Source organism: Myzus persicae, unplaced genomic scaffold (genome assembly GCF_001856785.1).
Source record: "Myzus persicae strain clone G006 unplaced genomic scaffold, MPER_G0061.0, whole genome shotgun sequence".
Taxonomy (NCBI): domain Eukaryota; kingdom Metazoa; phylum Arthropoda; class Insecta; order Hemiptera; family Aphididae; genus Myzus; species Myzus persicae.
The window spans coordinates 1-16578 of NW_019104411.1; the positions used below are offsets into that span (position 1 = coordinate 1).

Consider the following 16578-nt stretch of genomic DNA (forward strand, 5'->3'; position numbering starts at 1 on the left):
ATAGGTAATAATGTAATATATATATTATATATATATATATATATATATAATATAATGTGTGTATACAAGCATGTTTATAAATATAATATATACATTTAATAACAATAATAATTAATAATGATTCTTTCAACAGATACAATAAAATTTAGATAAACATAATACTATATAGCAACAAATTAAATTAGATATATAATAGGTTAGCATAAATTATTTTTCATATTATGATGAAATATTGGAAACTATTATAGGTATAATATGATCGTCTATAATCTTTAATATTGTCCTTATTCCGGATTCCCTTATAGGTACACAACAGTAAACACTAATATTCATATGTAATTTATACATTAAATTCTATCTGATAAATGATTTAATTACTTTATCATATCATTATGAATTATGATTAACTATATAAATTATTTTCATAATGCCGCAATTACATGAGATTATTATGGAAGTGTAACTGCGGAGGACCTCCAATCGGTGACCGTAGTGGAATATCATCACTCTTTCTGTGTACCATTTGTCGACCTGACCAAGCCCTAGTCGGGCTTGGTGAGTTGCGACAAGTTCTCGGCAATGTTTCAATTGATCGAATCGGACTTTGAATGTTTAGAACGCTTCTCGGCAAAGCTTCAACTGACAAACTGAGTGCACCAACACCACTAGTTCGACCTTGCATTCTCATCAGTTTTCGTTTCTACAGAACATTGGATATGAAATTAGCACACACTTAAGCATTTTATATATTTTAATTTGATTAAATTTAACCGTCTAGTTACACTAACTTGAACTATAGCTCTCCACGTTTGTCCATAATTACGGGCCAACTGCAATCGATTCTGTTTACGTACATGATGTTTCTTGTAGCCTATCTCGATGACGATTAAAACCATTCCAACCACTATGCCCACAGCGACAAGTATAAATACACCAGCCATATTTTTCAATCCTAACGTATTGGGTGTTTTTTCTTGATCTTCGCATTGTTCTACTCTCCCTTGAAATATCCACTTATCGTCCAAGTTTTCCATGAAACCGCCTGGCTCAAAAATATCAAGGTTTAGATTTCATCTTCCTTGTATATAACACTCATATATACATACTCTCATGGAAGTCTAAAATTGATAATGTAACTGCTTCAGACCAAGGAGATCCTTTTTGTAGACCAACTCCATATCCAGAACGTCCAAATAATTCGCCAGCCGTGACTAATTGACAATCTTGCGCAGCTTCGAATTCCAAACGGCTACTGTCCCATATAAATGCCATGAGCTTACTGAAAATGATTTTAAATGTGTCAATAAATACTTTCAATCTTTATTTATATATTTTGATCGTACTCGTTCTTCACATCTCGAATTGCATCTTCAGCAGTTTCATAGTTGTTGGCTTCCATTGTCCTATACATGTTTGACAGTTCTACTTGTCGTCTAAAATACATATCAACTGCGGATCCCTTTACTGTGGCACAAGTTAAATTCTCCATTGTACTGCGGAGCTATTATAAAACAAATCAATAAATATGTATAAGTAGTGGAAAACCATTTTGATTAGACTACAATTAGTAAATATATAAGGGTTCTTCTTACCCTAGCATCATTAATTCCAGATAGTTTCGTTTTCGGTCTTTCGAGCACGAGGAAAGCAGCCAAGTTGGCAGTGTATGAAGCTACGATAATCATAGCAAATCCAGCCCATACCATTCCTAGTACTCTAGCTGAGAAACTCCTTGGTGTACCTTCTCCGATACCACTGTTTAACAAAACACCCCACGCAAACCATGTAGCGCTTGATAAATTAAGTGCATCCTCTTCTGTGCCGTCAGCGTTAATCAACTTGAATCTAGCAAAAGGAGAAAACCTGTCGAGAAGATATAATACAAGCGCAACCACGTGAACAGAACCCATGACAAGCACCCAGAGCGTGTGGCTGAATGGTTGCAAAAACGAAACGAGTGTCGAAGACCGCGATGGCTAAAAAAATATGAAAAATCTAGAATTATGAAAGTAATAAGTTGATCACTTGAAGATATTGAGGTACTGTATTGAGATTTTAATTGTTTAGGTTTTTTTTTTTTAAATGTATAAAGATTTCGAATTGAAATATTTTGAATGTTTTTAAAATACATTACAAATTGATATGTATTTCATTGTACCCAATATCTGGATCAAAAATCTGAGATAAATATTTTACCTTTTTCTCCAAAATAGTAATTCCTTGGTACTTGAATGGTTTACTGAACTCTATGAATTCTGCTCTTTCTGGATTAATGGTTAAGGGAGCTAATATCATATCTGCTCTTTCATACACTATTTCGCCAATCAAACCATTCCATTCTTTTTTTCCGCTTGCTAAAGATATAATTATAAATATAAAGACACAGTTATAATTTATAATATAACCTTGCATGTTTTTATATTTTATGAAAGTATTGACCTGAGTTATTTCTTATTTCATAATTTCCAAATTGTCCATCTGGCGATAGTGATAAACTGTATGTAAAGTTTATGTCTTTAGAAAGCCCCACTAGCAAATCAATACAATATCCTTTACAACAGTAAACTATTGGATCTAGAACTAAAATAAGCAAACATAAATTTTCATCCAATTTTTATTAAATTTTTTAAAGTAAAATTGTTTACCCTTAGATGAAGTATTATTATACAATGGACACATTATTTCATCCGATTTGCAACTATTTCCATCATCCTTCTTTAATGGTCTTACATACACAAATGGTTTTTCTTCTATTGTTAACACTTTTAAATGTGTAGGAATCATAAAACCTTCGGGTTTCTTCTTCAAATGTCCTGGCCATATAATGTTGGATTCGTTAAGTCGTAATTTCATCTTATTGAGATCCTAAAATCATTTATGATTTTTTATAATTATGATTCTATTTTATTTTCGTTAAGTAAATTATTATTATTTATTTACATTATTGAAATAATATTTCCCAATAGCATCTTTATTTGCCACTTCTTTGACATTGACTATATCATATTCAGCATATATTCGATCACCGTTATTATCGAAAGCCACTTTACCTGTGTGTCCATCTTTATACACTTGTTTCTTTATATACCTAAAGAAATATTAATGATTACATTTCATGCCGAATAAACTGAGGTATAGGTTTCAAAAATTACTCAAAAAGTGTCTTGCCCGTATCCCAAATAGCACCAGAACTATCACAATCAGCCGGTGGCGGAGTTATAGTTTTTGTGCGGTTCATATCTGTAATCGCTGAAGCCAATATATATCTGCAGTAAACCATATCAGAATTATAATACTTTATACATGTAAAAAAATAACACTACAAACTACTAGGAAGAATGTATATGCGTACATGCTGTCGTATATATGTGCTAATTCATTAGAGGCGTTAACCAATTTCAATCCGATTGTCCCTTCCGGTACATTATTGGCATCTAGAGCTTGCTCCGTCACAATCCACACATATCCAGCCTCGGTCATGTTTCGATAAGCCGCGTCCCTGAAAATGACTTCAGCATCTAATTTGCTCGCGTACATTAAGTACACCCTGGCTTGTGCGTTCTTCATTTCGTTTAACTGGTTGTTGAAATGAGACAGGCCCGGTTCAAACTCTATAACCGCCTCCACCTGCGGTATATGAAAAGAAAATACTCATTTACCCACAGCATAAAGTATTGTTACCTACATTACATAATTATATTGCTCTATATAATACATAGTATTTGCATGTTGAAGCAGTTGAGTTTATCACGGGGGTGGGGGGATGAGTTAAACTTTGAAACTATACGCAGAGGGTGGTAAGACACAATATTTTATGGACAGTTTTGTTTATGACCAGTTTGGTTTGCATTGGGACGATTTGGAAGTTGCAATAGTATATGTATAATACCATTATATACAATGCAACCGACAGGTGACGGTTTTATTTAAAATTTTAACACAAAAATATCGAAGTTCCACTATTATTAAAAGAACTCTGCAATATAACTGAATTAGATATTAATATATTATAAATTCAATTAGTTTATTGTTATATATTACGGTATAATGACCTGGACTTTCTTTTCGATGTCGTCTCCTTGATTTTGTGAAGTAGTTTGGAATCTTCCGACAAATGCTCTACCGTCGGTATCTGAGCTGTGGATGAATATGACCTAGAGCACAAATGATTTCAGAATTATTAAAATGTACACAGCACAGTGAGTGTAGTAATGGAGTGCCTATAATGCCCAGGTACTTAATTCAGAAAAAGGTAAATTCAAACTGCTTACTGCAATGACGCATGACAACTCATATTTTTTTATACATTAACCTACCTTTAAATAGTTGAAATATTTTAGTAATTCAACCCATACTTCAGCTTGGTGTGAATAGGGTGGAACAGTACGAAGGAATGACACGTGAATATTCTGTAACAATATTTTATAATTTAGATACACAATACAAATGAATAACAAACATTAATAACAATTAATGTAAAAAATACAGTATGATAATTATTACTTTATCCGAAAAAGCAGAATCTCTGGACGAAATTCCGATCACTGGTATATGATAGAAACCACTTGTGTATGATACAGCAGCCGGAGACAAATCTCCGATTTGTGGATGAGACACAATAACGGCATACACCCTTCGCACTATGAGTTGCTTACAAACGTTGAGAGCGGTTTTGATTGGATTTGGATCCATTTTTATTGAATGAGCGTAGAATGTGTTACCGGGTTTCATAAATGGTGTATTAAAGTTTAGATGCTATTCAAACAACAAAAATATGACGTGAATACAAGTATATCATAATTTTTTTCGTTCAAAAAATTATCACACACATAACACATTACATATATTATTAAAGGTACCCGTATAAATAATATTTATTATTATATAGGTACAGGCCACAAGGCATAAATAGCACGCAATGAGTACATACAATCTACCCTCAAAACGTCTTTGAATTAATTTTTAATTAAATATACCTTAAACTGAAATGTAATACCTAGCCTTAGACCTTAGTACCTACCAAAATTGCCTATGGAAATATTTATATTTTGTAAAAATAAATATTTCCTAAATCCAAAATATACCTATTTTTAATATAAACTAAAATGTGCTTAACTTGATTTGCACATAAAGTTAAATAGCATTAAATTTTGGTTTTTGAAAATAGTAGCTTGTAGTATATATTACATATTACTAAGTAAGTATATAGATAATTCATGATATGTTTTTTGATATTGTTATTAGTGTAATTTATTTTACTATTACTATTACGGTACGTGGTACTATGCAGTAAGTTGAATTTATTTTTGTTGAAACATAACATTTATTATGTACCTATTTGTCCTATTTATATTATTAATTTTTAATAATTATAATAGTACCTATATATTTATATTATTTATAATTGTTGTTAACTTTTAAGTCATCTTACATCCTTACCGTAGAACGGTGAAAATATGTTCGAGGTATAAAATAGGTAAGCAATAACTTAATAAATCTATATAAATCTAAATGTTTCGAAAATGCCATTGTGTGTATAAAATATAATAATATGCGTAAACAATTCTAGTCCCGCGAATAATATTTTTGAAATAATTAAAATTCGAATTCATCATTTAAATATCTAATTTCGTCCAAATGTTAACTTAAATGTTTACGTATTGTCAAATTCCCGTGAAAAGAATCCCTGCAGCTTATATTACAATTACTTAAACGTATATTATTAAAATATATAAGTTGTACATTACTTCAATTGTTTGTTTGAAATAATCTTCACTTTTATTGCTACTTAGCACTCCACCAATGTGAAATTCATATGGATTATTATCGGTATTTTCTTTTTCTGTATTTTCACTTTTACAATAAAATATAGAAAACAAACATAACAGAAAAACATTGAAAACTGGTTTCATTATGCTCAATTGAACTTTAAATATCTTAGACATTTTTTTAAATTTCAGTAATGAATTGATTAAAAATTTGTTACGTATATATCGGTACCAACGCCCAAATTGTGAAATTCAATTTTTCGTTATTGTTTAAGCTATTTATCGTCGTCGTTGTTAGAAGCCTTGGGTATATACTTAAACATAATTTCACGATGATCGTTAAAAAAACATTGCGATTACATTGTGCTTTACATCTTAGAATCGGTACCTACCTATTATATAGTCGTGTAAAGGATGAAACTAAAAGTTACAAGTCTATATAATGGACCACAGAGCATGCTTGAGAAGGACCGTAACCATGACGACAGCATATTGTCCTGTCTGGATATATTGATCAGATTACGGTATGGCCATTCCTACAAAACTTAATAACCAAAATGTAGAAATGAAATGAAATTCGAAGCCATAACAAATTCTAACATTTTTTTGTAATTTATTAATTATTATTTATAACTGAATTATTAACAAGAAATATGTTACATGATTAAAACTATAACCATCTGTAATTATTTAGAAGGTAGTACCTACTTCTAATTTCTAAACAGTGATAATTTAAAAAAAAATTTTGTGTGAAGATTATTAATGGGTTTGTTCTTCGAATTTTAAGGTGATCATAGATGTATAAAATAAAAAATATTTTGTGATTCGAGTAATTTTACACTTGTACCATTTTCGTTACTTGCGTACAATATCCAAAATAATACATAGTCCTGTATTACATATAAATGCCGATGCAACACTGTTGCTGCAGACTGCAGTATCTGTATATACATTTTATTATTATTATTGTATTATTGTAAATAAATATACCTATAGCATATATATATAATATTTTAGGCTATAGGTACCTGAGATATAGCCGATATCAGAGGCTGTTCTTAATATTTTTAGAGCCTATGCTGTCATTACAGAAGCCAATATATTAAATATAATATACTAGTATCAGATTCAGATAGACCGATACACATTTTACCTTTGATCTACATAAACACCACTTTAAAAATCAATGGTTATCGTTTAATAGGTAGGACTGCGTTGCTGCTGTGGGCACCTAAAATATAATGATCAGCGTAGAATAGGAATGGTTTAATAGCGGAATATATTTTCTTTAGGTTTACAACACATAAAAATGTACAAGTGTGAAGTCAACATAATTATTAGATTTGGAACTATTATTAAACGTCTTCTTAAGTATGCCCAGTGAATTTTAAAATAAAAATGTGTAATATAATATCTATATAACAAAAAATATTTAACTTTTAGCTTAAAAAAATAAAAATTGTACATTCTGATGAGTCTAGTACCTGTGTGATCAGCTGTTATAGAAAAATTAATAAATATTTGTAAATACCTATTGGAAAAATAAATGAACATGAGTTATTCAAATTCAACGTAGTATTTAAGACGCTGGTATTCAATTTTTCAACAAAATCATATCTTTAAAACAAATGAAATGCGTGAGATAATAATAGACAAGAACTATAGTGGCTCAGCTTTTTTAAGGGGATATGCATTTTTTATTATTATGATATATTATCAGGCCATGTTACATAATTATACGACAAAAATGAGCCAAAGAGTCAAGAGATGACACCCTCGCACCCTCCCCCACTTTGAGCACGCTATCAAATATAAACTATCCTTACTTATTGTAAACTCGACCCTAAAATTCCAGGTGATGAAAAAAACCAATTGTTAACTCCACCCTATAATTTTCTATGATATGATATTGGTAGCCACTGCCAAATAGGTATGTTACATTGCTCACAGCTGTAGTGCTGTACCTATAATACATTAATACATATGCCATGTTTTTGTCAAAAATTAGCTGAACCTAACATTGATGTCTAATTCTTACTCTTAGTCTTAAAAATAGGAGCAATGTTACATTGCTCACTGCTGTAGTGCTGTACCTATAATACATTAATACATATGCAATGTTTTTGTCAAAAATTAGCTGAACCTAACATTAATGTCTAATTCTTACTCTTAGTCTGAAAAATAAAAAAGTAAATTTCTATATTAACATATAAATTAATTTTAAAATATTCACAGAAGTAGAGGCTGACATAACATTAGGACTTAGAAAAATAACTCCGAGGCAAAAAGTCCAAAAAAAATATATTAAATAGGTAGGTACTTACCTAGATATCAAACACTTTGACGAATAAGACTAGCCACTTAGGGTATCTGCATTATGTACTAACATAATATAGGTAGGTAATGCATTAGGTATACAAACTTCTATCCTAATGTTACCTATTCAACCTTTATATATAATAAATGCCATCTATATAGATAATCATCACTCATGGTAATGTTGTATAAAAAGTATTTTATAATTGTAAAAATAGACAATAGGTAGTAGGTTACCAACCACAATATTTTTTGTATGTACCTATACAATGACACTGGTATTACTAACATTATCCATAATATATTTTGTTCAACTATGACCTAATGTAAGATCCAAAGATTTACTATAGACAACCTAGTTTATTATCGATTTGCTAAGTATTTGTTAACTTCAAAAATTAAAATTACCTATATAAGTAAGTTATCTTCATAATGACAGTCATCTATCGCTCAAATCTGATTGAAACCTGGATCTTAAACAGTGGTGCAGCATAATCATAGTTCTATATTAAACATATTATAGTAATAACTATTATAGGAGTCTTTGTAAGAGTGTAGAATAGAGTATAAAATATATTGCTATTAGAAATGTACATTACAAAAAAATGAAAATAAATTTTATGTAAGAAAAAACATTTTAAATTAAGAGGATGCTACACAGACATTTGTTGTCTCCATCTTAAAAGTGAGTAACATATAACAAATGTATGCTCAGCAGTTAGTATTTAGCTAAGTTTGAAAGTTTAAAAACTTAATAATAGTAAAAAAAAACCATACAAATACAAATAATATTCTTACCATCAAGTTTCAATCAGGGTTGATTAACTATAATTTTTAAACTAACATATCAAAGCTAGATCCACTGAGCAAAAATTTGCAATGTTATGCACTGGTTAGACGGAGATGATAAATGTCTGCGTAGCATTCTCTTTATGAAAATCATAAATCATAAATTCACTGAACATAAAAGTATAAAACAACCGTTGTACTAAATAGATAAATTATGAATTAGAATGTATAGAAGTCATTATTCAATTATTGATATAGATATCTTCAACTGTCTTAATGCATCTATTTCCAGCAAAAAATTCATTAACTCCTTTGGCTACCGTGTTTTCATCTAAACAAATTAATTTAAAAATCAAATATTAATGTTATATTCAAGAAAAAGGCATTCAGAATAAAATCAATAATATTTTTCAAAATTAATATTATAAATGTATACCTACATTCACCGATTTAGGGTACACTCAATTTCTTGACAGGAACAAGTTGTATTGAATCAGGACTTTTTTTTAAGTTAGTACCGCCTCCACTATACATTTATAGGAATATGTACAACCAATTTATCGAAAAATAGCAATACTTATTTTTTATACCATATTAGGGGTTCTTTTTTAGAATAATTTTAACTCCACATCTATTGTTTTAAAATCAAAATTATCTGAATGATTAGCATTTCAAATTTAATAATTGAAAATATATTTTTCCAAACTAGAAAACTAAAATGTTTTAATTCATTCATATTTGTTTTAAATGTTTTTTTAAAATGAAATATTCTTGTGTACTTTATACTAATGTATAAAAAGTATCTTACTTCATTATAACAATTTCTGAAGTCTATAACTATAAAATAATTGTAATTCAAAATAAAATTGATATACAGTGTTTAATTTTTAACATTTAATAAATTGTAAAAATGTATTTACAATAAAATTAATATTGCTCTTGCCAGTTTTTATTCAAAAGTCATTGTTGTTGAGTCAAATTACTTGAAAAAATAGGACTGCCCAAATATGGTATGAAAAATAGGTGTTTCTATTTAAAAAATTCAAGTTGTACTACACAAGTTCCTATAAACATTTTTTTAGATACCGGCTAGTTTATCAGCAATTTTCAAATTCAATCCAACGTTATCCAGCTTAGAAAATTGAGTGTTCCATAAATCAATATACTTAAAGTGTCATGGTTTATATAAGAGATATAAATATATTATGAATACATCTTTGAAATGTATGTAGTATATTATACCATTATATTTTAGTTATAATTTTTTAAAACTTTACTTTTCTTAACCAGTTTAATATTATTTTATTCAGCTTACAGAAATTTAATTGTGAAAACAAATTATTTAGAATGCCAGTACCTATGCCAAAATAGCAAAAAAAATTTTATATTCTCACATTTTTAACCTTACAATAGTTTATGGGCAATCTTTCTTACATAAATTATAAAAATTGAATGGCAATACAATTGTTTGATCCAATTTGTTTTTACTTTTTATATGTTTATTTACAAAGGTACATTAAAATCTACTTATGGCATTAATCAAGTAGATCAAATTTTTGTTGAATCTTATTAAGTTTCATTAAAACTTTTTAATTAGATAAAATAAACTACCATTTAAAACTCAATTACCTGGGTCATATGATCGATCCATAAGATTCTTAGAGATTAATTTAGCAAGACTTTTAAATAAATGTCTGTTGATACGGTGTGCTTTGTAATAAGGTGTCATAAATTCTACAACCATTTTAACAATCCTTTTATGTGCTATAATACGCTCTTCTTCTTCAGATAATGGATCAGATTCATAAAAATGACTATTTCCAAACAAGTCATTAAATTTCTGATTCAGTCTTATTTGTAGACTTTGAGGTAATTCATTCATACTGTTTCGTAATTGATATGATTTGGCTACTCGTTTACTTTTAAATTTGTCCATAAGTATTTCATTTATTTTGTTTGGTCGTATTATACTAGGACTTATATTAATTGGTTTAGTTAATTCGGTTAAATCATCTGTGGATTTATTATTTTCAATTGCTAACCCTAAAGCAATTAAACGTTCCTCCAATTTAGAAGACTGTTGTTCATATTCAGGAGAATCTTGAAGATCTCGTAATAATGCATTGATGCTTAGTAAATCATTTGATGTAGAATTTTCTTGATCGTCTTTCCTTTGTATATTTTCAAATTCAGAAGATTCATACTTATAATTTACTTCCATGTGAACATCAGGAGATGAATTTGAAGAACAAGATGATTTTAATAAAGAGTTTAAATTCTTAAAGATATTATTTGATTCAGAGATCTTAGATTTCACATTGTAGGAACTAGAAGGTAAATTAGATTTATTTACCAGATCTGTATTAACTTTATTAATAGGAATATTATTAGATAAATTATTGTCAGGATCTGTCCATATTTCAGTCTGTGTTGATGTTATTTTATTACATTTTTGTTCAGTATTAACACTTACATCAATACCCACTGATTTTTGTGTTACATTTTCAGCTTCAAATAATTTATCACTTGATGGTATTTGATTGTTTGACTCAATAATATGCTTAAGCAAATCATATAGCATTGAATTTTGTGTGCAGGTCTTAATTTTATTAATCTAAATATTAAAAAAAAAAACATTAGCTATTAATCATTATATTAAGGTTAAATTTAATATAAATAGGTCCATTTTTTAATTATCCATGTAGTTATGTTCTACCTAATGAAAATAATTTACAATGAATTTACCAATTTATCAAATGGAGGCTAAGTTAAGTTAAAATTGGCATAAGTATATTTTAATTTTATTTAATGAAAAATTAAAACTAATTGACAGCTATAAGTATAAACATAAACAACATGCAATCATAAAAAATTTGATTAAAACTATTAAATAGTAATGCTGAAATAAAAACATACCAAATTAGTCATGCATTGGCGATAAATACTAGCAATCATACATCGTCTTAAAGCTTGCTTTTCCAATTCAGCCATACATAAATCTACACAATGTTGAATCTGATAAAGAGGTTTTTTTTTGTAACCACTAGTAACATCTAAATTATTGAGCAATGTTTGATGGAGACGTTTCAAGTATTGATTTCTAACCAATTCGCACAATACGTCCAAATCTTCAAAGTCATCATCTACATCCCATGGACTCTTAGGTAAATCAATGTTCCAAAATGGATTTTTAGAAGACAAATTCTCAAATGAACTAAGTGCCGACTCAATGTTTAATGCCATTTTACCTAAAAAGAAATGAACTATTATACACATGGACACCTAATGTTTTCAAGCAATACATTATGATTAGAAGGTATCAATAACTAGGTATTTCAATTTTTGTATTAACTTTACCTGAAAATGTTTAAGTGCTATAAATTTAACCAACATCCAAAAACTATTTATGTAGGTGTATAAATGCTCAAGTTCATTTTGATGTTAAATAATCTGTGATCCTTTTCCATTATCAAATGTTTACAATTTAACTAGTGGTACCTATAACCTATTACAAGATCGATGCATATAATATTCATCTCCAACCTCGGTGTCGGTTGTTGTATATTATTTTGACAAGTAATAAAGTATAAGCTACTTATTATTGAATAGTGTTAACATATAGGTAATTATGCAATACTTCGTTGTTAACTAATACATTATGATCGACTTGTATTAGGTTCCAGGTATTAACTAAAAATTGTAACGCCAATGTTCAATGCACAAATATTTAATATCCATTTTTTTTTTTACGAATTACTATAGGATAGGTAGGTACGTTACATCGCTAAAAAATCATTTATGCTAATTAGATTTTAATACCTACCGGCTACCATGCTATTACGGATGTTTGATAATTAATAGTTAGTTAATGACAGAATTTAGAGTTAAGACGGATAAATGATAATGTAACTATGTAACATAACATTTTTTTTCTCATGGTTATAAATTATAATCGGCGCGACCCCGGTCCCCGACACTGCGACAGCAGCAGCAGTGTGTTATATTTTGTTATCAAATAGTAAATACCGAAATCAAACTCAACTTTTTTACTGTTTTCAATAATAAATACATTTCGTATCCACTAGATCGCATCAACAGCCTCTGCAAAGGCGCAAGTGTCGTCCACTACAAAACGACCAGTCCGATGAAGGAGCGTTTTGGTGAATACTAAATGCCACACCCCTTTAATTCTGGTTGGAATCGACTATCGTACGGTGAATATCATATGTAAATGGTCAAAAAGTCCAAACAAATCATAGACCTTATACTAAGTATGAACAATTAAAAAAATAAATATATTAAGCAGATAAAAAACTATTTAAAATAAATGTTTTTATTTTTTTTTATAATAAATAACCTATGGGTATCCACATAATTTGTTTTTAAGTAGGTACCCACTTCACCTAAGGCAAAAATTTCAATAAAAAAAAATAATTATTAATGATGTATTTGGAATTATGGTACCATCATTATAACTGTTAATTATTTCCAATATTATTCGATTATAATTATAATTCGTAGACAATTATTTAAAAAAATCTGGTTGGCAAAAAAAAATGCGTTTACAGAAAAACCGTGCCAATGTATCTTTATTATTTTTGAACTGCTGTTTTATCGCCTAATGAGTTATGACTGTTATGAGGAAACTTGTGATTCAATATTCATGTTTTTTGATACAACAAAAAAAAATATCTATCGACCATAAAAAAAAAAAAAATCAAGAATTTCTCATGGCTATAAATAACTCAAAAAGTGTTAAAATATTTTTAAATAAATGTAAATTTATGAATAAAGGTAATATAAATTCAAGTATTTTCACTTTACAGTTGTTAGTTTTTGAGTTATTCCAAAAATAACAAAAACAGATTTTGTTAAAAATTGTTTTGCGTAAAAATTCTAATTTTTCCTTATTTTTTCCTAAGTTTTTTTTAACTACAGGGAATTTCTTAATTTTGACTTGCTTCACTTTTCTACATGAAAAGATGCTGAAGTAGAAATTCGGACCATTTTTACTGTCCCAAAAAGTGATAAAAAAAACATATCATTGTGAAATCCATAGCCTACATTCTTTCGCTCCTCTCGGAATCTAAAAACAAATATTGGTAGTAGGTATGATTAATTTACCATTATCAATATTCAATAGTATTCAATACTATGGACGCATGTAAACTCCGCCAGTGATCAAAATCAAGTAAAATTAAGTTCATGTAGCCATGTAGGCTTTGTCAGTGAAGAAAATCAAGTCACAGTATAATAGGAATAGGATAGATATCAAGTACCTTATTATAATATCCCACAAAATATACAAAAATTAATAAAAATAATAATTGCCAGAACAAATCATCTAAATTTTCATGTGTAGGTATTTTCATAATAAATAATTATTATAATCATAAAATATGTATCTAGCAACCTAGGTATGTTATGTTATGTTATAATATGTGGAACTGTGAACTAAAATGATGAGATACAATTTGTAGGCATTTTGACATCTCAGTCCAAAATAAATCCATTATCATAGGCGGAGATCTTGTGAAATATTATGAGGGGCTCAAATATTTTATGACAAACAGACCCGCGGGGGCATTGCCCCCACACCCCCAACAAACTAATTTTTACATTAGATCACTCATAAAAAATTGTTCTCATTGACTCGTTATCATAACAACTTAAATAGTTACAAACATAAAAAATGAATAATTAATAAACGATTTGAATTTAAATATTTCAAACATATTTGAACAAATTATTTATTATTTTTTTTTTTTTTATTTTACACAATATATATACAATCTGTACAATTTTGCACAATTAGCATATTTGATAAGAGTTAAAATATAATACATGAGTACTTGAGTAAGAAGCCACCCACTAATGGCACTTAACTGGAGGTTGTATGAAACTAGCTATATATTTTTTTTTTTTTTTTATTTTTTATTTTTATAATTTTTATATTTGATATTAGTTCCCTAACAAATCACGGCACCATCTCCTTTTTAATCGACGCCTGGGGTTGCCAGGTAATGTTTGGATGGATAGGTTTTTAATGAGTGGGTTATGGTGTGTTTGCAGCCGGGCATGAAAGATTTTGTAGAAACGTATAGCTTCTTCTGTCACAGTTTTTATTGACAGGTCATTATGTATAGTGTAATTCGAAACAAAGGGTGGAGCATTAGTAATTTTTCGAAGAGCAATATTCTGAAATTGCTGAATTTTGTTAAATTATTTATTAAAAATCTAAATCACAATCTCAAAAGAAATGTATTCCCAGGAACATCAAATAAGTAAAATATAATTTAGTATAAAATGGTCAATACGATTAACGATTCATTCAATCGCGATAAACTTTACGATAGGTTTAATACAGCTATAGCGATAGTCCTATAATAGCTATCGCTTCTCGAGAATTAACAAAAATTAGGAAAAGAAATAATATTTTCCCATCTAAAATAGAATGGTATAATATGTTATTCAATATAGATGGCCAATTGGTACAAAATATGTACAATATTAGGTATATAAACACAATATAATATTATTGTGAATTGTGACTTAATTGTTCGGTATGTTACCGTAAATAATAAATTGGTAAATAGTGTGTATCGTGTTTGTAATGTACTAGGTACACTTATATAATTGTGGATATAAGAATATAAAATAATGAAAAAAGTTCTGCAAACTGTACAAAATTACGGTATTGTTTGTTTAATATTCTTAGGGGGTCTTTAACTTCAAATCATTTATTTTGGGGGGACTAAGCTCCCGTAAGCCCCCCCCCCACCGATCTCCGCCCATGTCCATTATCATAACTATTTATAACGTTCTCTAACACTATCATTTTGGATTTTTGAGCTTCTTTAGTTGAGATATACTATTAAGTTTTACATAAGCATTGGCGGAGTTGCCATGTATCCATTACAGGTAAGAAAATAAAAATAGCGGAGTTTACATTAGACGTTTTCATTACCTTTTTATCTAATGCGTATTCTGTCGGAGTTTACAATCGCCCCAATATACTATTATTATACAATTTTAAATAGTTCTTAAAAATTATTAAAATGTTTCAGTTATTTTTATCCACTATACAGAATCTGTAAACCTAAATTTTGTATTTTTTGGTAGATACTTATACCTATTATATGTCTGATATAACACAGTTACACAGCCCATAAGTAATAAAAATGGTCCTCTTCTTTCTTAATCATAATTAAAATCTAATTATTTTATGAGCGGCTAGTTAGGTAATTGCCAACTTAAAGTCAATGTGTAATCCTTTTGGACCCAATAAAAATTACTTTCAGAGTTTCAGCCAGAGGTTGGACGATGACCTGGCAAGGTTGAGCCTTTCGATATGGCATAACATAATGAATTAGTGGATTAGCGGATAGCGCAAAATTTGATACATTTTTTGAGAATATAATGGTGGTTCAAAATTGTGATCTTGCTATAAGATCGCTATATTAACCTTTTATCTATTGACTTTTTACAGGTCTTTGATCTAAAATAATAAATTTGGATACTGGTATCGGGTTTATAAAATGAAATCGGGTATTGGGTGTTTTGAAAGCATGGCCTCGGTGGAGTAATCCCAAGAAGCGCTGTTTTTACCGGGCGTCATCGTTTTCTTTAAAATTTATAATTATAACAAGTAACAACTGAACTTGACAATTTTTATATTTAACTAAATATGATTGTATTCAAAAAT

At 28.9% G+C, this 16578-nt stretch overlaps 2 protein-coding genes across 4 annotated transcripts; both read right to left on the reverse strand.

Moving 5' to 3' along the window:
• Positions 1–62: 62 nt before the first annotated feature.
• LOC111041980 (glutamate [NMDA] receptor subunit 1-like) lies at positions 63–5945 on the reverse strand. The gene is made up of 15 exons (XM_022326453.1): positions 5748–5945; positions 4504–4755; positions 4317–4409; positions 4053–4154; positions 3353–3627; positions 3153–3266; positions 2941–3088; positions 2646–2865; positions 2440–2580; positions 2197–2354; positions 1593–1976; positions 1344–1501; positions 1107–1279; positions 789–1042; positions 63–700 (listed from the first exon to the last, which is right to left on the reverse strand). The coding sequence occupies exons 1-15, from the start codon at positions 5943–5945 to the stop codon at positions 437–439; spliced, it is 2934 nt and encodes a 977-aa protein (XP_022182145.1). The 3' UTR covers positions 63–436.
• A 1085-nt stretch (positions 5946–7030) lies between these two features.
• On the reverse strand, positions 7031–12883 carry LOC111041987. 3 transcript variants are annotated; one of them, XM_022326466.1, is made up of 5 exons: positions 12697–12882; positions 12231–12378; positions 11790–12121; positions 10503–11487; positions 7031–9204 (listed from the first exon to the last, which is right to left on the reverse strand). In XM_022326466.1, exons 3-5 carry the CDS (start codon positions 12114–12116, stop codon positions 9116–9118), a joined length of 1401 nt encoding a protein of 466 aa, XP_022182158.1. In that variant the 5' UTR covers positions 12117–12121; positions 12231–12378; positions 12697–12882; the 3' UTR covers positions 7031–9115. The 3 variants fall into 3 exon arrangements, with proteins under 3 accessions (XP_022182158.1, XP_022182156.1, XP_022182157.1); XM_022326464.1 differs by lacking the exon at positions 12231–12378 and having other exon boundaries at positions 12697–12883; XM_022326465.1 differs by having other exon boundaries at positions 12231–12882.
• Positions 12884–16578: the final 3695 nt, after the last annotated feature.